General features: G+C 34.6%; 1 protein-coding gene across 3 annotated transcripts in view; it reads right to left on the reverse strand.

Annotated features, from left to right (window-relative positions):
* The window catches only part of LOC139976014 (neuronal acetylcholine receptor subunit alpha-10-like), a 134,399-nt gene that overhangs the window by 51,711 nt on the left and 59,130 nt on the right, over nucleotides 1-23,558 (reverse strand). The window contains exon 1 of one of the 3 annotated variants that reach the window (XM_071984391.1): nucleotides 8,809-10,414. The exons of the other annotated variants lie outside the window; for them this stretch is intronic. Within the exon in view, the coding sequence (XP_071840492.1) occupies nucleotides 8,809-9,037 (229 nt within the window). The 5' untranslated portion in view covers nucleotides 9,038-10,414. Of the gene's footprint in view, nucleotides 1-8,808; nucleotides 10,415-23,558 lie in introns of those variants that run through there. 3 annotated transcript variants of the gene reach the window in all.

Consider the following 23,558-nt stretch of genomic DNA (forward strand, 5'->3'; position numbering starts at 1 on the left):
ATTATAATCATCATCATCTTCATCTTCATCAACACCCTCGTGATCTTCATCTTCTACTCCATCATGTGTTGCGTGAATAATAAACTGTTAATGACTAGACCCAAACTAAACGTGTGCTCATTCACAGCTGCCCCGTCTCCCGTAGCAGGGAGGATTAGCTATATACGAGCTAAATATAGAAACAAATCACTGCCACGTATAGTATGTTATATGTTTAACGCATATAGGCCAAGCCTATATACGAAAGACCCAGAGCTTGTTATTTATATATTGACTATGCGTGTGTGCATGTGTGTCTTCTATTATGGTTGAACTTTAAACAAACATATTTAATCATAACTCATCTCTGCAATTTCATAATTAAAAGGAGAGGGGGAAAAGGCTAAATTATTAAAAAACAGTGAGAAGGTCAATTATGGCATTTTTGGGGGATGTTTGTTTGCTTAATTGATATGAAATAAATCAGATGAGATGCACATAGAATGTTTAAGAGTATATAGTTAGCTTATTATATTGTCAGTGCAATGTATAAGATATTAATAGATATATATGATATAGGATAATGATGATCAGGCTGCGGTACGTTGCTGCACAAAGATTGAGTAAGAAAAATTACCAGTAAAACTGGGGGGGGGAGGGGTTTAAACAATAACTTGGGCACCAAATAATTTTGATATGGTGTACACCTCAGAATAATAATGATCATAGTAATAAATAAATACTGCTGTCAGTGTAGGTTGTATTTTTATAACACTTTTTATAAATGTCCCTTTAAACAGATGAGGTTCATCAATTTAAGTGACTGGACTATACCTAGTCTACAAACACCGTTGGCAACACATAATTCAATCAATCTCAGCATTTAATATGGTCTCAAATAACATGTTAAAAAATGCATTAACTATTGGAAAAGTACCGTATAATAGTTTTGATAATCATCCAAGGATGCTCCGTTGTTGATATGAAGTTAAAAGAACATGTTTTGAATGAGCATTTGTTAGGATAGTGAATTAACATTAACATTTGTACTGCGCCGAGGAACCTACAGTTCGTCATAATTTAATCCTTAAAGGAACGTTCCAAAGATTTAGCGTATTTGAAGGATAAACATCTTGAAACCTCAATATATATATATATATATATATATATATATATATATATATATATATATATATATATATATATATATATATATATATATATATATATATATATATATATATATGTATAAAGATTGCTTTTTCTTGGCCATATCGAAATTAATGTTCTGTGCTATAGTCATAATAAAAAAGAACTTGTTTGTTACAAAATAATGTCAGAATTAGATCCTTTACTTGACATGGTTGTTGAGATTTCTTGGAAGGGAGTAAATGTTGTTGTTGACAACAACAAAAATGAAACAATTCGAAAACACACTTGAATGTCATGTGAACCAATAACAAGTGTTTTGATCTGATAGAGCTAAAATGGTTCAAGTTCTGAGAGAGACAGGGTATGTGTGTCATAGAATAATGGATGTAAAACGGCGGCCTTATAAGAACGAAAATGGGGCACCGTTTGGAGCATCTGGAATATTCATAATAAACGATAAGTAAGATAATTTTCTCTCCTTTGTTGACAAAATGAATAACTCCATTCCAAGAACCATGCACGAAGTATATTCCAAGATGGCTATCATAGACCCGTATGGATTTTGTCAACTTCTGCGACCCAAATCCATGGCTAGATTTAAATGTACGGGAAACGACTTATTTATCTACAAATCCAATTCCGGGAAAGCTCAATCAATTTATTTGTAAGTTGATTTTGTTTTTTTCTAGAATGCCTTCGAAGAAGAAAAAGTTTTGTACTCTTTTTTTTTTTTTTTTTTGGTTTCTAATATATAATTACACTTGGCAATGTTTTAAATCTACTAGTACAAACTGTAGAGAGGTATATTGTACCACCAAGCCTTCGGGAATTTTAAGATCAGATTCTTAAAAAATTATCACTAAATTGACGCTAATATCACGTCAGACAGCTTTCATGTCACTCAGGAAATCTTTAAGAGCGATCGGTTCCCCCTCTGAGGGGTTTTAAGTGCTTCTTAGAGGAAAGATGAGAGTTTTTAATAGCGTACGGGGAGTGTTGCTCTAAAAGATCAGGTCGCTATAAATTAACGACCTGCCGGGCAGTAGTTGTAATGATGAAGAATTCACACTAAAATGATGATTACTTGAGTATGTGAGGGATGGCACTGGCAACTGAAGATCAAAATTTAGATCGATACAGGGAAAGTAAAAAAAGAAAAAGAAAAGGGGGGTATGTTGACAAAATGACTTCGAAATGAAGCAATTTCTTAACGGGAAAAGAGTAATTTAGAAGAGAACGCGGTCTGTCATGATTTGAAAGGTTTATATATATATATATATATATATATATATATACATATATATTCGACTTGTGGCAAGTCGAAAATGTGATCTTACGTTTCTATTAATAGATATTGGGTTAATCTATATCATAAAGTCGGCATATGCTCTGTGAAATCTCGTTGTTATCATGCACATCAATAAAACAATATATGTGAAACAAACCAAATAATAAAGGCAAAAATGTAATGAGTTTCAGAATTTTTCATGCGTAAATTTCGAATTTGCACATGCAGATGTCAACAAGAGGGAACAGTAGAAAATTATAGTTTGCGTGTTAGAACGCAAATATTTGTTGAGTTTCTTCAGTTGATGACGTCATACCACTGTTGTGAGTTATAACGCATCGTGCAGCTAATCATGATCTGGAATTATTGTGGTAAATAAGACAAAATTACTTGTAAATACTAGGATTGATGGTTGTGAGGCAAATTCTCGAAAAATATATAAGTTACCGGTAAAATTGGCGTCGAGAAATAATTACTGAAGAGATTGGATAGCAACTTTAAAAGGGAGACAGAAATGAATCTGTATGATGCAGTCAAATTTTTATTAGACTTGGCAAGTATATCACAGTATTGAATAAATGCACCTTCCCGTCTCGAAAATGCTATAATATAGCCTAAATGTATGTTGCACGAAATACGTAAAATGTAAAGTAAAAATCGCTCTCCCTCCGACCCCACCCCCTCCCCAGCAAACACACATACCAATAACACACTAAAGCAGATAGGAGAAAAATAACAAACTACCACGGCCAATAACGCACCAAGATAACATAGTGTCCAAAGTAACGCACAACCCAGATATCAGATTACTTCTACAGTTAACAAACCATGCCAGATAACATGTTGCTACTCGGCAACATTCAAGCATGAGTCTATATTTTTGTCGCGAATTCGGGTCCTAGTATGACGTCATGGACGTAGTATCGGATTTATCCAATAGTGCCCAAGGACAAAGGGTTCCATTGTTATAGGAGACTCAGTTAGCACTTCCACATGATACTATTCCGATGCATCTGCGAACCGTCAGGAGGGACGGGGGGGGGGTTCCAGTATTAGTCCCGAAGTATAAATATACCAGATGAGAACTAACCTCTTTTCTAAGAAATTTTCTAACAATTTATCCCGTGCAGTATATAAGATAAGATACTAATGTTTTAGCTTATCACAAACAGACATTTCATTTAAGGTTGCTACTTAGTTCTACCTCCTATTCGCTTCGGGCATTTTAATGGGGGGTTTCATACATTTGTTTGAAAGGAAACGTTTAATCTTTAGTACCATTGATTATTCTCATTTAAGTACCAACAGTTGTTGAAAACATTGCCTAATTCCAGTTCACTATATTCCGAGTGTATTCATCTTGATTAGATATATACCGTAGATTGTCTTAATGTATAGTCCATTGTACAGTGTCCATTTACAAACAAACCTATAAACGGTATAAGCTGGTTGATTTATTTTACATTTTTCCCTCCATGTATTTCATCCTGTCCGCAATTAATAATGCATTTATCATCGGGAGGGTATAAGCACCGCTATTAATGACACCGCAATAATGAAGACCGCTTGAATGTCTGCTTCGCTTTCCACATTGAGCTCATAAACCAAAAAGCTGAAAAATTCTCTGGGGATTATTTTGAACGAAAAATGTCCCTTTTATGGCCTCCTTTGGGCTGGGGAACAAAACAACCGAAGAAGACCTTTCTTGTTTATTACTTGCCAAGCAATCCCACCCTTCTCGAAAGACACAGTCACACTTATTCAACACCATGAGAGAAGCGCGAGAGAAACTGTCATCCATCCTGCTCAAAATTTACTGCGGAATCAAACTTTCAAGCTTAAAAAACGGACTATTTAAGGAACTCTAAAATAGACAGATTTTTTTCTTCTTTTTCATGTTGTATTACCCTCTAGTTCTTTCTCTCTCAGGGCATTGTCATAAATTTTACACGGTTTTCAGAGTCTCGTTGTAGGTGTAATGTAAGGCATCTTACTTTCAATTAAATTGTAGAGGGACAGGTCGAGGGGGGGGGGGAGGAGTGGAGAGAAAGAGAACAAAAATTAGAACTGGGTGGAGAAGAAAGTGCACAACTGACTCAGGATTCTACACCATGGGGCCCACACTGTTATTCAGCCTATAACGGCACGTATACTGCATGGGTGAACTATCTTATGACAGCTGAACTATAGATGGATCAAGTAACCCTAGCAACGCCATTTGATTTTCGCCCGACTGAAAATACACTAAAAGTATTTTTAACGTCATATCGGAAAGAACCTATGACGTCACAAAGCGGAAAACACAGATTATAGCGCCCGGGAGGAGTAGTAGTAGAGATATTTGTAAGTTCAAGCTACAACACAAACTATAGCTTATGAAGTAATGAGGATGACTATTGGTCACTTCAATGTGCTAGAAAGGCTAATTATGGTCACCCATGCTCACAATATAGCATGCACTGTTCTACAATTATGAGCACATGAGATTGGGTAATGATATGTGACGTCATTACCTCTTAAAGAAAGTGAAACACTATTATTTTTTTTTTCCCTTTGATTAGTTTTTTGAAATTTTTGAATACCTTAATCCTTTGTCCCATATATATATATATATATATATATATATATATATAATGCAATGGAGGTAAACGACAAAGGCAAATGAATAGATATAAATGAAAATCGTAATGAGTTGGAAAATCAAGAACAGTGAAAAACTTTCAGCCTCCACCGGGATTCGAACCACGGGCCTCCCGCTCTGTACGCGGACACCCTAACCACTAGGCTATGGACGCTGATTGTATGTCCAGAGGTTCGAAACCGGTAAGGAAGATCGTAATTCCACTGTAGGCGTTTGTCACCTGTATCGAACAATACTAGTTCTGTTTTTGGTGACATATTTTGCCTTACTCTAGAGATCAAACATGATGCTAACCAACTCGAAAATCATTTGTGATTCCTAAAGCCGGATCTCGAAAGAGATACTTTGAACAGACTTATATATATATATATATATATATATATATATATGAAATAAATGCACACATAGAAAGCAACAGTAAACCAAAACACACATAAGAAAAGAAGCACTACCAGTGCACCCTCCTCCAAAAAAGACGGATACAAAACAAAAATACAAGCATAATGAGTCAAAAATTTTTACATTTGTTCAAGGTTTCCTTCAATTCAGATGTTTACTGTGTAAATTAATCAATTCAGTAATTGATAAGTTGTAAGATATATCCTATATATGTATTATATATTCTATATACGATATATATTATATATAGTTTATATATATATATTATATGTATACCATATTTACGATATATACGATGTATACTATATATATACCATATATACTATATTTAGTATATATACTATATATATTATATATATACGATATACGGTATACGATATATACTATATATACCATATGTATACCATATATATTATATTTAGCATATATACTATATATATTATATGTATACCATATATACGATATATACTATATACATATAGCATATATAGTATAAATATACTATGTACGTACGATATATACGATTTATGATGTACAATATACGATAGAGGGTGATCGATCAAACTTGACAATAATGTGAGAATATTAATCTAAACTTTCACCTTCGGCTGCTTTTTTTTTCTTCTTCACTAAATTGTTCGTTTCTTAAGGGAGAAATTGATCATTTCCAACTGAATTCCAACAGATTCTCAACCAGACAGTTATTAATATACATGAAAAAAAAAACAATCAACACAGAAATTTCCAAGATTTTAAACATTTTGTTCTCATCTTTTGAAATTAAATTTTGACTTGTCAGGCTAAATGACTTTATTGTTATGAGATGACAATAACTGAAGTTATATATGGAAAGTAATGATGCATTTTTAATGTGTGCGTGTGTGGAAATAGAGCTATACGAATACAGTTATAACAGGAATTGTCGTAATACATAAATCATATAACTTGTTTGTATGCAGGGATTGTCGTAATACATAAATCATATTACTTGTTTGTATGCAGGGACTGTCGTAATGCATGAAATCATGTAACTTGTTTGTATTGCAGGAATTTTTGTAATACATAAATCGTATAACTTGGTTTTTACGCAGGAATTGTCGTAATACATAACTCATATAATTTGTTTGTATGCAGGGATTGACGTAAGACATAAATCGTATAACTTGTTTGTATGCAGGTATTGCCGTTATACATAAATCATACATCTTGTTTGTATGCAGGGATTGTTGTAATACATACAACATATAACTTGTTTGTATGCAAGGGTTGTTGTAATACATAAAATACCATATACGGTAATCGCCTGAAGAGTTTACAGCAGTCATATAACGAATTACGAGACGTAATCTGAGATTTGCCATAAACTCAATGACATCGTGGAGTAAACTATTTGAGGTTTTAAATTTCTGGACGTAAAATTTGATAAACTGCTGCTACCGATTTGATGTCAGATTTTTATTTATTTTTTCCGCGTTTTATTCTTCTCATTGAGTTCTTTGTAACTGTAAGCCTACAACATAAAGCATTCGGAAAACAAAATCGTAAAAATGAATTCATTTTTATGGGAGAAAATTGCTTAATTAGTTTGTCTCAAGAACGCTCTGGCTTGACTTGCAGCGGTAGAGTTTAGTATGATGAACTTGTAAATTTGGGAGCATTGCCTTAACTAATTGTGCTTAAATATCTCGTGAAATTTGTTTCCATATACGTCATCGATAAACAAAGTGGGTTTCTTCTTTTGCAGCTTATTCTTACCAGGATTTAAATAAACTATAGAGTGGAAGACGTCTTCAGTTATCAGTCGCTAATTTTTGTCAATTTATCGATGATTCATTGTATTTTAGCTACATCACAAACAGCCGTATAGGGAAATAGTTCAATAGGTTGGACATGAATTGGGAGAAATATTACAATTTATAAGAAATCACATATTTATGAAATATATTAGGGTGGTTAAATGTTATACCTTCTTTATAACATAGTGTGTGAATTTTAAATTGGTAATTAGCATATAGGCCAACATTATCCACATTATAACAATGAAAAGGTAAATAGCTGACTGGTTTCTCAATGATATATCTACTGTTTCAGTTATCTTTATACTGAAAGGGGTGAGGTGGGTTAAGGGAAGCTGATCTGAAGAGTATTCATTATTAAGATAACACACATACGTTGAAGTCATAGGACATACAAAAGGCTGCTATCCACATTTGTTACATTGGTAACGGGTAACTTGTGTCCTCACCCCTTGGGGTAATCACAGTGTCCAGGGGACACTTTTTAAGTGTTGTAGGGTTTCAAACGCTGCGATTTTGTAAACGTAAAGGCTAAATATATATATATTTAGAGTTGTCTGATGATCGCTCAACGCGTGAAACTCCGAGTTACAACTACTAGTGTTCAACTAGTCTCAACATATATATATATATATATATTTTTTATATATATATATATTTATAATATAATTTAGGCTATTTAGATATCAATTCGTAGAACCATCGACAGTAACTGTACGGGAATGTAAACAGTGCATATTGCAGTTGATACGGTTACAGTGACATGATCATAGCAAGTTGCAAAGAAATTATTTTAAGTCCTAAACGTTTGTAGATCCTTGAGTTAGTACAATTCATACTTGTGGTACTAACACAACGAAATGTGTGCCAGTGTAAGTACAATTTGCCCTGGTAGGCCCATGGGTACGAGTATACACTGGCACTAACGCCAGTACGGGTACTTTATAGTATCAATATCAGGGGGGGGGGGGGTGGGCGATGATATTAGGAGATTATTTACTTATAGCAGTGATTCGATTTCTCTTCAATGTCTTCTTCGATGAACGCAAGCCAGGCCTTTGGGTAAAGTAGATTGGCGTCCTCTTTTTAACAGAAGTGGGGGACATGTCCATCCCTCCACCCACCCCCACCCTCCAAAATCCACTTCTATATACGTACTGGACTGCCAAGAATATTTATACTGTTTTCAGGTGTAAGTTAAGCATAACAATGCTCGTTGTCAGGAATTCTCAGCTGGAGCACGATCAATGTAATGGTGGTGGAACAAATGAGAGAGAAGGGGGGCTCCATTAGTCTGTATGCGGGTATCACCCACACATTCGTGCCACAGCCTGGCTAAGAACCCGGTATTACATAACACATTCAACACGACCAAAATATACTTATCTTTTAGAATAGTATCACGCATAGATATAAGACAGATACGATCTATAATTTAACATTGGACTGGTTCAAACGTGCGATTAGAGGAACTTATAACGTGATTGAATTGAAATGTTTAACATTTCGGACTTTAACATATATAAAAGTTTAGAGCAAAATTCTTGACTTACCCCAATCAGTATGAGCGTTCCCATCTTTTCTACAATCTGAACATAGCGTATCCTCAGGCGCGAATTCACATATTTGAGTACAGTCAACACACTTTTTAATGTTAGGATCAAAGACCTCACCTTGTTGGCAAGAACTATTTACCGTTCTACACAACAGTACTGAAATCACAGACATCATAAAAACTCCGTAAATATTAAGTTTCGTCCAATTACTAACCATTGCCATCATAAAAACAAGAGTTGTCACGCTCCTGTGGAATTTTTTTTATTCTGTAAGATGACTCCAACCAAACCGATGCAAGTTGATCTTTTTCAATGAAAAATGGGGGGGGGCGGAAGAGAATAAATAACTTAGGCAAATCTCTCTTTTTTAAAATATTTTCCACTAGCTTTGGTTAAAAACATTCTTCCGCTGCTCGCTGTTTACGAAATGTGATCGCCAATCTAAGAACATCTTTACAAGATAAGGTGTTGTAAACATTCCGCGTTGCGTGTAGGTACAATATATACATATATATTTATATATATATATATTTATATATATATATATTTATATATACAGGTCTTTGTACTGTTTGTGCGTATATGAAAATAGTTACGCAATGTTGACTATACCGGCATACATACCCATGTTTCCAAACGACGTAGTCACGTCATGTTATGTAAACACAGATAAACTATGGGGTAATTAATTATAATAATAAATTAATCATTTGCGCACCCACTTTCTTAAATATTAATATATCTAAACAAGAGAAAGATAAATTGTTCCACAAAGCTCGCAGTTGTGTTAGGTTTGTCACTGTGTAGCAATTCTGCTAAAAGTTTAAGAGAAAGTTATATTCCTTAAGATTTATCCCGTGACGAAATGAAGTGGGGGGGGGGGGGGTAAACTACAAAAAAGGGAGCGGGAGTGGGGGGTATGCTAATCCTTTTCCGTTGAAAACTTTGCTCTGCTATGTTTCCGAAGATCCAGTGACAAAAACAAGAAACAACTCCAAAAGAAAATTATATATCTCTTCACAAGAGATTTTTTCCGTGGAAATAACAAAATAATGAAACTTAACCTTAACAGATCACCCGTCGTATAAAAGCACCTTTCTCTTCTTTATAAAACAAAGTCTAAACAAGGATCATCTGTCGTCCAAATGTGAAGGATTACTACCTTCAAGATTATGCAAAGTAAAACGTCGGAGTAGCTACTAAGCCTGAAGTAATTATGCAGGTAAGTCCAGTGTACAGTTTCTTTGTTTTTATTATTTAATTAAAATTCGAAGGCTTAGTGGCTGTTCCGAAAGTAAACAGAGGTACTGATAACCACTGGTTTCCTTTCTAGACAAAACTATTCCAAAGAGAAAAACAGACAATTTTCAAACCCCCCCTAAAAAAAGCCAATCGCGTTCCAAATGACAGCTACAAAGTTTTTTCTAAGAAAACCATCTTTTGACACATCTCCAATAAAGCCAAATCAACAATTTTTAAGAAGAAAAACGTAATTATTCCAAAACTCTGGAGGTGCCTAAATCTGCTCCCGTTAGAAAATTAATATCCATCGACGTTTTAACCTACTCCTTTTCATATGTTATACAGCCTCACACACACACACACCGCCAATGTATATGGAAAGTTAAAGCCGTGAAACCATATTATATGCAAAGGTAGGTAGCTCGAGCCTTGTTAGACAAATTATCTTATCTTACTACATATGTTTATACCGACGCGGTGGCCTCGGTGATGTCAAGCGAAATGACGGGGCTTATTTGTTCGACGCCAAATAATGTTATTAAACTAAATGAAATTGATACACTCGGATGGACTTTACAATAGAAATCGTCTTCAATTAAGTTTTTCTGAGGTCAAATCAACGTCGGCATAATTGAAGCTAAGGATATATATTTCCTTTAGCTTTACCCTTTTTAGAGGTAAATTATGTCGTTGATTTTCTTTTTACGAAAAAAAGAAGAAGAATAAGACAGATTGTGGAGTAAGCGTTGCAAATTTCATTGATTTGTATCACTTTTACAATGATTGAATTTTGTAAATAATAACTCACTCTTTCAGAGAAAAAGATAACTAAGTTTGTATTTTTTTAATTTTTTTTTTTTTTTGGCTCTTTTGGCGTGTAAAACGGAACAGATAATACAACTTATCTGATGCGCCGTCAATAGGGTGAACGGATGATGTTTATATGCGTGAAGATAATAACAAGGTAATGATAGCGAATGTATCGTAAATCAATAACGATTTTGATTATGATAAAAGGTTGCCTGGTGAGTGATTTTAAGACCACATATTACTACGGTGGTTGATAAGTTACATTATGAAAGATCATCGGTTAACCCTTTATGAGTCAACAATATCATAATTCACAATAGTTAACGAGTGTTGATGGAACTTCAATTATCTTTCACGCCAATTTCCAAGAACATTTATTTTAAATAGATCAGATCACATGAATAGATTAGACAGAATTTTCCCCCTAAACGAATGGTAGATGTGTGATACGTTCACGCGAAGGGTCACGTGGCAAACTATCCTCTCATTGGTTAATTTTGATGCATAGTTTAGGAGATAATTTTCTCGGAAAAGCAAGCCTCGAATGGGGCATTATTCGATGGTCCATGGGTTATCATATTCATATGTTTGAAATGCCAAAGTTTAATTATTTTGTTTGCAAAAAAAAAAAAAAAAAAATACATTCCATTACTCTTTGACAAGTAACATCCGGTAGTTACTTTCAGGTAACCTATAACAACGCATGATTTCTTTAAAGAGGCAATATGACTTGAATCTTGACAAAAATCTTCTGATCGGATATTCGACGATTAAAGAGAAGCTAATGTACCCGATGAGATACTTGTACAGTCTCTGTCCTAGTATGAGTACTCTTTCATTTGTACTCGTTTTTGTACTGGGGCCGGTTGAATTTAGTATCGTAGTACTCGCAGGCCAACACGCGCAATGTAACCCTGAAGTTTTATGTACTCGCACGTTTACTCACACCAAGATGAATGCTATTGCTTATACTCATTTGTTTACTTATACTCATGTTGTTGTACATCAGCTACCAGTCTGTTTGTACTCAGAAGAATTATAAGGCATGTACTCATTTGTTTACTTGTACTCATGTTGTTGTACTCCAACTACCAGTCTGTTTGTCCTCAGATGAATTACAAGGCTTGTACTCATTTGTTTACTTGTACTAATGTTGTTGTACTCCAGCTACCAGTCTGTTTGTACTCAGATGAATTACAAGGCTTGTACTCATTTGTTTACTTGTACTAATGTTGTTGTTCTCCAGCTACCAGTATGCTTGTAATCAGATGCATTCTAAGGCTTGTACTCATTCGTTTACTTGTACTCATGTTGTACGTTGTACTCCAGCTACCGGTCTGCATGTAATGAGATGAGTTCTAAGGCTAGTACTCATTTATTTACTTGTACTCATGTTGTTGTTCTCCAGCTACCAGTCTGTTTGTCCTCAGATGAATTATACTGCTAATACTCATTCGTTTACTTGTACTAATGTTGTTGTACTCCAACTACCAGTCTGTTTGTACTCACAAGAATTATAAGGCATGTACTCATTCGTTTACTTGTACCTATGTTGTTGTACTCCAACTACCAGTCTTTTTGTCCTCAGATGAATTATAAGGCATGTACTCATTCGTTTACTTGTATTCATGTTGTTGTACTCCAGCTACCAGTCTTTTTGTCCTCAGATGAATTATAAGGCATGTACTCATTCGTTTACTTGTACTCATGTTGTTGTACTCCAACTACCAGTCTGTTTGTACTCAGAAGAATTATAAGGCATGTACTCATTTATTTACCTGTACTCATGTTGTTGTACTCCAACTACCAGTCTTTTTGTCCTCAGATGAATTATAAGGCATGTACTCATTCGTTTATTTGTATTCATGTTGTTGTACTCCAACTACCAGTCTGTTTGTCCTCAGATGAATTATGTACTCATTCGTTTACTTGTACTCATGTTGCTGTACTCCAACTACCAGTCTGTTTGTACTCAGAAGAATTATAAGGCATGTATTCATTCGTTTACTTGTACTCATGTTGTTGTACTCCAACTACCAGTCTGTTTGTCCTCAGATGAATTATGAGGCATGTACTCATTTGTTTACTTGTACTCATGCTGTTGTACTCCAACTACCGGTCTGTTTGACGATTTATTGCGTCATTTTAGTCCACTAACATCTCAGAAGGAAAGATGCAACTGAACAAAAATAGTTTACAAATGAAACAACGATATTGTTATATTTCTGAGAAACTTTGGAATATTCTGTATCGGATTCAAAACGTTAACACTTATTTAATAGTAACCAGCTAAGTGTTTTTCCTTGTTAGAATGAGGGGTATTATCCAGCAATTTGTAAGTAGTATTTAATTTGGTAAGAGTCACAAGAGACTAAATATCCGCATAGCACAGAATTGCAGTTGCAACATAGTCTTTGAATTTACTCATACTGCTCCTTTCGGACTTACAATACACCCTTTAAAAATCTTCTTATGCTTATCTAGCAAAGAGGAACCCCGACTTCATCGGATATAATTTTTGTCAATCAGAACTCTGGCCATGGAAGCAGAAGATCAGAAGGGGGTAGCCATGTGGAGAGTTAGGTGGGGGGGGGGCGACGTTGGTGCATGATGCATTAAGGGCATGGTGATGCATTAAGGGCATCTAAAACTTTGTATTTATTGCTTTCCAGATACTTACCAAAACATTAACAACAATGACAGTTATTGCAAGATTTTTGCGAGTTATGTCAAATAAGTGATGTGAATGACCGGTTAATTGAGCACTCGCGGAATCACAAGACTTTCATAAAAGACTACATATGTTACTAGGTGTGGGCATATCACTATTGTCTATTGTTCAATGAGCGACCTAGCGGCTATTATGTCACCAGTTCCCCTTTACGCATTCTTCATTAAGCCTTTTCTTTATCGTATCCTTTCTCGACCCCCATTTTTTCCTAGGCTCCCTAATTGTCCTTGGGCCAGATGGCTACATTCCCTAGCCCCCCCCCCCGTCCCCGGTCGCCCGGTCCCCCGGTCTACCAGTCCTGAACGCAAATAGTGACGGTACGAGAACATGAGACTAAATTTATACTACAATGTGTATACGACTACAACAGTATAATATATCACTGAAGCAACCAGGAAGTGGCTACAGGGTCTTAAAGGGTGTGAAGACTCGCGCACATAGAAACGTTTGATGCCGGTATTCTGACCTAGTTTCGAATGAGGTGTAACCCAAGTGTTAGATACCACCATCAATCCCAGAAAATAAACACACAGCTTGCTACCGTCGGTAATTAGACGCTAGTGTTCAGTCAATACATGCAGCTACGGTCAATGCCCACAACACAGTGTACATAGCAGCGATGGACATCTCAGGTCTAGATAAAAGATTACAAGATATCCCGTTTCATTACTGTCTGCATTTTTAACGACAAGAAAAAAACTTCACTTGCAAGCAACGGAAAGTTAGCTTTTTCAGAGGGCGACACACGGTTTGGGGGAGAGTCTTCAATACCTTTAAGTGTATCGCAGTACTATGGGTTCTTTAAGCCCTCGTATTCGTGCCATAAAAACGTGGAATAATCTCCAAGATAATGTTAAGAATAAGCCTTCTTACTCTGTATTCAAAAGGAATCTCCAAACTGAAATTATTTCTCACTATTGATGGATTTATTCTTGTGTGTGTTTGTGATTAAGATCATTATAAAGATTGTTAGAATTGTTTATTAAGATTATTAATTTCAATTAGCGTCAATTCGATTTTTCATCATTGTAGATGCTACTATTAACTTTTCTTTTTCTTTTCTTAAGTTTTTCTCTCTTTTTTTCTTTTTGGGGAGTCTCCTACTTTGTTAAGCCTTGCAGGCTTTATAGGAGACTTCCCTTCACACTGTAAAATGTGATGAAACAAATAAATATACAAATACAAATATTGAGTGTTTTTAGCACGAAACCAGTTACACATGGCGCAGACAGTGCGGAAGTCATTTCTTTTGGTTGTTCCTAGAAGAAAGTTGTTAGATGGGCCATTTATGAAAAAAATTAAAGCTCAAGATCAATTACAAATCACCTTTTTTTTTTCTTTTTTTTCCTCTTTCTATTTAGCATACTAAAGTCATGCGTTATGAAATTCTGACTCAAGTTTAAGGAATGAACAGAAAATAATATTAAATTGAGTTGTGGTTACGATGATTGTAATCAACCCGTCCATCAGGACCGGATGATTGGTGACAGTACTGGTTTAATGATACGTTTCATTAAATGTCAAACTATAAAATTGACTCCAAATATCATGAAAATATGGTATCGTATCCGGACATTATCACTGTACACTCAGCCGTTGTCCCTCACGTTGATTTGACGCGGCAACAAAATCGATAAACACATCGAGCATCCTTTCTTTGCCCTATTCTAACCATTCAAAGTTATAACGGATAGATTGATTTTGTTGTTGAGTATAGTGGGCTAACTACGCTCTTCACTTACACAATACATGGTCCTTCAGTTATCGATCGGGGTACTGATCAAATAATACACAGTACAAAGACGGTCGGAATGACCAATGGGTGGACTGTCGGAATGACCAATGGGTGGACATGCTAATCGGATTGTGACTCAAAGTAACAATCTTCTTCACACTACATGAAGATACTAACACAATTCTATGGGCAATGAAAGAGCCATACCCGATGAATTGAGACAAAGAAAAATACAAGAGATGGGGGAGAAAAAACCGTTAGGGAATCATTCCATTAGTAAACATTATAAGTTTTTATTTCTCAAGCGACCGTCTGAAAGGTGCATTCAGTGCAGTTCTGTTGTATTGTAAATGCCAATTAGATGTGCGTTTTGTTGAGCAATCACCGACTCTTGTCATTCTACTGAACAACTGTATGAAGTCAAATGTTAGTAGTAAATCCATTCTGACATTTGACTGTTAATACGATGGGTAAAAAGTAAAGTGTCCAATCTTATCGTCTATTAATATTGTGGGTCTATTAATATTGGGTCTATTAATATTGTGGGTCTATTTATATTGCTTTCTGTTAATATTGTGGGTCTGTTAATAGTTTGGGTCTATTAATATTGTGGGTCTGTTAATATTGTGGGTTTATTAATATTGTGGGTCTATTTATATTGCTGTCTGTTAATATTGTGGGTCTGTTAATAGTTTGGGTCTATTAATATTGTGGGTCTGTTAATATTGTGGGTTTATTAATATTGTGGGTCTATTTATATTGCTGTCTGTTAATATTGTGGGTTTATTAATATTGTGGGTCTTTTGATAGTTTGGGTCTATTAATATGGTGGGTATATTAATATTGTGGGTCTATTAATATTGGGTCTATTAATATTGTGGGTCTATTTATATTGCTGTCTGTTAATATTGTGGGTCTGTTAATAGTTTGGGTCTATTAATATTGTGGGTCTGTTAATATTGTGGGTTTATTAATATTGTGGGTCTTTTGATAGTTTGGGTCTGTTAATATTGTGGGTCTATTAATATTGTGGGTCTATTAATATTGTGGGTCTATTAATATTGTGGGTCTATTAATATTATGGGTCTATTAATATTGTGGGTCTATTAATATCGTGGGTCTGTTAATAATTTGGGTCTATTAATATTGTTGGTCTATTAATATTGTGGGTCTTTTAATATTGTGGGTCTCTTAATATGGTGGGTATATTAATATTGTGGGTCTTTTAATATTGTGGGTCTATTAATATGATGGGTCTATTAATATGGTGGGTCCATTAATATTGTCGGTCTACTTATATGGTGAGTCTATTAATATTATGGTTTAAATTTGGAACCAATAAAGGAACTAAGCTCTCTGGTTAGCAAATGGAGTATAAAAACCAACTCCAACATCTTATGCCAACGTTTAGAAGTCACTTTGTAAAATCTCGTTTAGTTCGAAAACGTGGGCGTATTCAATCATATACCCAAAATGGCATGTAACAGGGACACGACCACCATTATTGTGCCGGGGATACAATAGTATGGTTTTGATAGCAAGGAAGGCGGGAGGGGGGAGGGTTCTAAAATGGAGGGTGGAAATGGTGCTGTATTTTGCAACTTTTGATACAAAATTGTAGAATTTATCGACTGTCCTTTTGTTGTTGAAATACCGTATTTCAGTTTAGCAAGTTTAAATATGACATCGTCAAACCACATATAATTCAATTTTAATGGTTTGTTTTCTTTATCTATTACAATATTTGTATTTCATTTAGAGGGGTGGGTGGGTGAGTTTGCAAATGCAAATATTATAACTTTTGGATTTCCTAACAGTGCATGATACTGGCATGTAATTTCAGCTGCAACAACGTTGCTGTTTACATTCATTGAAATTTCACAGGGAAATGTAAATTGTTTAAACTCTTGGTGATACTATGACGTCATACACTGACGAAATGGGTATCCCCCTAAAAGTCACTTTTCAACCAGGATTTCTCTTAAATAAAGGAGCAATTAATTTCCTTATACAGTCGGGGAAATCGTCACCATAAGATTCTCTAACATATAGGCTAAAGATGATGGTTGAGTTAAATGGTTGTTCTTTAAATTTAGGCAAAACTAATTATGCATATTCTTGATTCTTGCTGTTTCTAATAAAAACCACATGTGTAATATTGTTATCTCTTTCGGTGCCGATATAGATTGATTAAGTAAATCAACTTGTGAGATTGTGTATCGATCATTCAGTGAAGCTAATTTCCGATAAGCGTTGGGTAATTTATCTTAACTGACAAAATATATTCTACTAAAAAGAATAACGTTATCTGATCTAGACCATTTAACGCAGCATAAATTTGATACATTTATTATTCGGTATTATTTGATACAGTGGCGTGCGCAGGATTACAAAGGTGGGACGGTGGGGTGGTTGGGCAGGAGAGGGTTTTTGTTTGGGGGCGGAGGGGGTTGGAGGTGATTTGATTAAGTCATTGTGGAAGGGTCAGGGCGATGAAGGATTTAACAATGGAAGGGGTGTGGCCCTGGGGTCTTTAACTCTGACTCAGATATGAACCAAGCTTTAAAACTAAGTACCAAATAATGTTATTGACTGTTATACTGTATTTGACAGAAAAACTCTGGTGCAATATTTTCTTTTTTAATTTAAACAATGGTGTCACAGTTTTCTATAAACAGATCTTTACGATGGAACAACAATAGTTTCACCTTGTACTTATACTTCAAGTATAACCTTGCAATGGATTCTTGTAAACGGTCTCTTCATTTAAGTGTGCCTTACTAATAGGATCTTATCGTTACTTTGACATGAAAAGAGGAAAGCTTAAATAGGATAGACGAGTTTTTTCTTAATTTTTGTGGGTTTACGATACGAATGATAATTTCACACTTGAATGAAGTTTTGAGGGATTTTCAAGAGATTTTCTTCTTTTTTTTTCGGCGCTTAAACTGCAGGGTTCAGATAAAGGTTACAAAATGAATTGGTTAAATCCTCTTGTTGAAGCTTACTATCTTTGTAGAAATTGAAGAAGGTCACGTGATTGGGTGTTATATTAAACGTAGTATTATAAAATACAGAAGAAACTAAAAAAACAACCGAAAGTTTTGGTTAACGTTAAAAAGGAAATGCAGAGAGAGTGAGAGAGAAACAGCAAAATAAAAACTATTTAAAAAAAACACCATGTAAAAACTGTTTACAAATTCGCTGAGTCAAGGATGCTTACGTTATAGATATGTCAGAAAGCCCTGTTGTTATATAGCAATATAGCCATTTTAATGGGAATATAATCTAGGCAGTGCTAACTTTTTATAGTCGACTTTGCTTTCTTTCTATGTATTTCAACTAAGCAATTTGCCAGATAAACTTAACTCTTTTTATCCCTTTATCTTTTGAGAGGTTTGTTTTTATCAAAACATTAACGCTCTTAAGGGTGGTGATGGGTTGGGTGATTACAAACCTTTTTTTTTCTCATCAATATTCCTGGATTCTATATTCGCTATTCCAATTTGTAGATTTAATGTTAATTATAATTATTTTGAAGACAATTTTCACCTAAACCTATATTTCAATGTAGTTTTCTTCAGCTTTATTCATGTAAGCAAAGTTTATAAGTTTATCATCACATGTACTTCTGTCTATCTGCTTCAATGCCTCTGAGCCTTTTACTGTCAATTTCAAATGTCTCGCTATCAGGAAGCTAGGTTTTGTTGTTTTACTTATCAAGTAATAAACTTGTACTTTTGGTTTTATATAATATGAAGTACGCGCTGCTCTGTATTCCCTCGGAGAAGTTTAGAAGCCAAAAATATCATCAAATGGATACATTGGAAAGAGGGAAAATAACACTGAAAAAACAAAAAACATCCATTAATGATGTAGACAGGTTTTCACTAGAGAGAGATGAGGGAATTTCAAGCATTTGCATGATCATCTTATGCAAGGATTTCGACCTAATTACTGTCAAACTAAATTTCAAATGCGCGAAAAGGCTTTCACACAACGTAGCTACAAGGCATCATGTTTGCTTCACGGCGTCTCAGCAAACATCCTTAGATTGGAAACATATTTGCTTTGAGGATGATAAATCGAATTCTTGGTTTAGGGAGGGGGGGGGGGGGGGGGAAGGGGACAATTTATATAGAACGCTGCAAATATATAAAGCCAACCGTTCACTGTTGCAACTGCCTTGAGAGAGGTATCCAGTTAATGATACAGTGAACTTTTCTGTATTCATCGCGGTATGAATAATATACTATATATGTATGTATATATGTATACATATATAGATATATAAATAAATATATATGTATATATATATATATGTATATATTTTTCACTGTTCTTGATTTTCCAACTCATTACGATTTATATTATATTTATATATATATGTATATATATATATATATATATATATATATATATATATATATATATATATATATATATATATATATATATATATATATATATGTATATATATATATATATATATATATATACACACCGACATTCATTGTGCAATAGTTGTTACGGACGTTCATGTTCGATAATGATAACTAATAGATGGCGCTCTACAATTATACGTGCTTGTCATTTTCAGGGTAACTGCTACTGTACTGTACTATACATATACCTCACTCGAATTTACGTTTATGTTTAAGACATGCGCCCTCAACAATATTAGGCTTTTTGTGCCTATTATTTTGTTACCATATAGTGCTTAGAGAATCGGTAAATATGGTGCGAAATATGAGGGATATTAAAACACACATGTTGACCTCTTGATAATTTTGGGAAGCTGCTTTAAGAATATTTCATCTTTGAGGAGGCAACTACATTAGATTTGGATTTTGTGAGCCAAACGTTTGAACTGAATGAAATTTTGATACTGAAAATTTAAGATTCCATGTATAGCCAACGAGCATATATAGAGGTTTAACCTAATGAAACGTATTCTAGGCCTTTGATACCACATCAGGTTAACGATTTAGTGAGTAATATGTGATAAGTGTCTGGAGTATGTTACCTTTAAGGTAGCGACATGAGTAACGCAGATTATTGAAGTTTTAAGTACTTCGATTTCAAGGAAACAGTCACGGTTTGATTACCTACGGTGCTGTGAAATCTCTTTCCAGTAAGACCAAAATGTGCTTCTGCGATACCTGTTTCATTATTTCATAAAAGTAATGATAATTTCGTTCAAATGACTACTTTTTCTTGTAACCAAAAATCCGCTTTCCTGTACATTAGACTGAATATTTTTTCCACTGATGTAAGTATTGTTTAATTGTCTACAATACCAAAATAACTTTACAAGATTTGCGAGTATTGAGTAAACACTATCCTACATTTTAGAAATTTGCATTTTTAACTTTCGTACCTCTTCAACATTGCAACAGAAAAACAACTTTATATCTGGAATTTGTTTGTCGCCACCAAATTTGTGTAGCGCCACTTTCTCTTGTCTATATGTAGCATCCTGGAACCGTACCTGTTTGAAGCAAGCGCACATAAAGGGCGGACAAGACAGAAATAACCATGAGGAGTACGCATTGCGAAACAGAGCAATATATAAAGACGTGGCTGCATGTGCTACGGAATATTCTGTAATGATAGCCATCCATAATTTGCGCGCAATAATCTGTCTGACGAGATGCAAAGCAAAAGGTAAGTTAACGACAAATATTACAGACCAGTTTAATAGAATTAATATAACTTTCATTAATTGTTGGAGAGTAATCAAATATCTAACGATTGACAATAGTTAAAATACCAATATACTTTAAAGCGTGGTATGTAAATCTGTATGTAGTATCAAAACTCCACGATCAATCAATCATTGCTATAATGAGATTAAATACTTTATATTTTAACTGGTCACCAGCAGTCCTTCATATATGTTCCTCACAGTTTTAAGTTTGTATTCCCCTAACCATCCACGAGGCTTCATTATGTTTGCTTGTAAATGCAGTTTCCAGTTAACCAGTGCGTTTTACTATTGTAGTATCATCTTACAATTCAAGATAGCGTCCTCTATTTATACCTTAACGTTTGAAGCAGCGTATAAGGGAACCTTGCATAGCCCTCGTTCACGCTTTCGTGTAGTGTTGTACCTACTTTCCGAACTATGTTCGAAATAGGCTATATGAATATTGCAATCTTTCTATTGCCATATTTTCTGTAGCTAAAGCCGTCTGCTCGCTTACAGTTCCTTGATATTTTACTTAGAGTCATACATAGATATGAACGATGTTCCAGATAGACGATTTGAAGTACCGTACAGAATTCTGATATTCTTATCGAAACCAACCCAAACGTAACATAACTTTGCGAGTTTTCACACACCCTCTCACCTCCCTCTTCACACTGCCAAATTGACTTCCTAAGTCTTCCTTAAATGTAGTAAAAACGTATGATTTTAACTATAATGCAATGACAAAAAGAAGAATTGTAACATGTTACGAGGGGAAAATAAATACTAAATAATGTCAGCTTACTGCCAGATTTACTCAACAACGTTGTAGAATCATGATAATGTGGACCAACCAGGCCCTCTAATATTTATGCAATGTAACTATTGTGTTAATTCTGTCCAACAATTGCCTGCGTAACTGGTCTCTGTACTACAATGTAACTACTGTGTTAGTGCTGTCCAAGAATTGCCTGCGTATCTCGTCTCTGTACTACAATGTAGATACAGTGTTCTGTTGTTCATTCTGTCCAAGAATTGCCTGCGTATCTCGTCTCTGTACTACAATGTAACTATTGTGTTAATCCTGTCCAAGAGTTGCCTGCGTAGCTCGTCTCTGTACTACAATGTAAATATTGTGTTAATCCTGTCCAAGAGTTGCATGCGTAGCTCATCTCTGTACTACAATGTAACTATTGTGTTAATCCTGTCCAAGAATTACCTACGTAGCTCGTCTCTGTACTAATATATCACAGCTATAACAAGTAACTTCAATATTCAAGTTAAACAATAATTTAGCTTTTGATTGATGAAAGTTAATTCAAATTCTTGCGCTATTATTTTTCTGATTAAAATTTGGGAAATTGGAAGCAAAGCAATTTCAGACATGATATTTAATTATCTTTATATAAATGTTATCAATAGCTCTTTAATATAGGCCTTGTTACATTTATCGGTATGTGGTACATTAAAATTATTCTCAGTATTGGCTGGCAAAATTTGCCATACTGAATTAAATATACTAAAAAAGAGTGTTACATCCCAATCCTCTGATTTTAAACACTGGATTTGTATCCTTGCAGGCTATATTCTTTTACAATATTCGAATACGAAAAAAATAAATTAAGAACGTAAGAAACCCCCATCCGATTTTCAGCTATTAAAATATACCTGGTTTCAGCTTAGGGTTGTACTTAACACTGTTAGGTGCTTCAAGGTACTAACATATATACAATATGCTTATACCCTATATGTTTACAGAGAAAACATCTCCAAATCTAGGGCATCTCTCCCGAGAAGATGACATTCCACTAATCTTATCGATTTTGGCAAATGAAAACAGCCAAAGTCTCCTTTCTTACTCTTTATGCGTTCCATACACATGTGATATATAGTTTGAAGTTGTGGAGATTGTCGGAGCATTTACGTTCGCATATGTATACAGACATTGCTATGCTGTAGCGTCCCAAAAACTGATTAAATGCTTGGCTGGAGTTAGTTAACGTTCACCACCTTCAGACATTATGGATGTTTCATGCATAACGAAGTATAGATATGACCTATATGTGTCATATAAGAGAAAATGGTAAAAGAAAAAAAAAGTATGTTGTACAGAACGAGTCAAGTCAACTGTTACATCTTTAAATTGGACGACAAATTAAAGCAAGAGTGTTAAGGTGTGACTTTAGGAGTGAAGAAAGCCAAAGAGGCTGCAAAAAGAATTCAGAAAATATCAAATATCAAATAAAACATGGTGCTTTTGACTAGAACAATTTTACAATATGAATGAAAAGCCTATGTGTAAATGAGACATTACAGATATGTCATAATATTTGTTTTGGGGCCTCTGTGGATGCAATGTTGTTTCTTTATTTCTTTCCTGAAAAAAAAACTTCTTAGGCTAAAACAAAAAGAAAGAGAAAAAATGTTTCAAAATGTCTACCTTGTTTTATTGTTTCATTATATTTGAGTGATAAATTTAGATATTTTACAGCATATATATTTGCATTGCCATTGGATTTTGAGTATATAATAATATC

Source organism: Apostichopus japonicus, chromosome 11 (genome assembly GCF_037975245.1).
Source record: "Apostichopus japonicus isolate 1M-3 chromosome 11, ASM3797524v1, whole genome shotgun sequence".
Taxonomy (NCBI): domain Eukaryota; kingdom Metazoa; phylum Echinodermata; class Holothuroidea; order Aspidochirotida; family Stichopodidae; genus Apostichopus; species Apostichopus japonicus.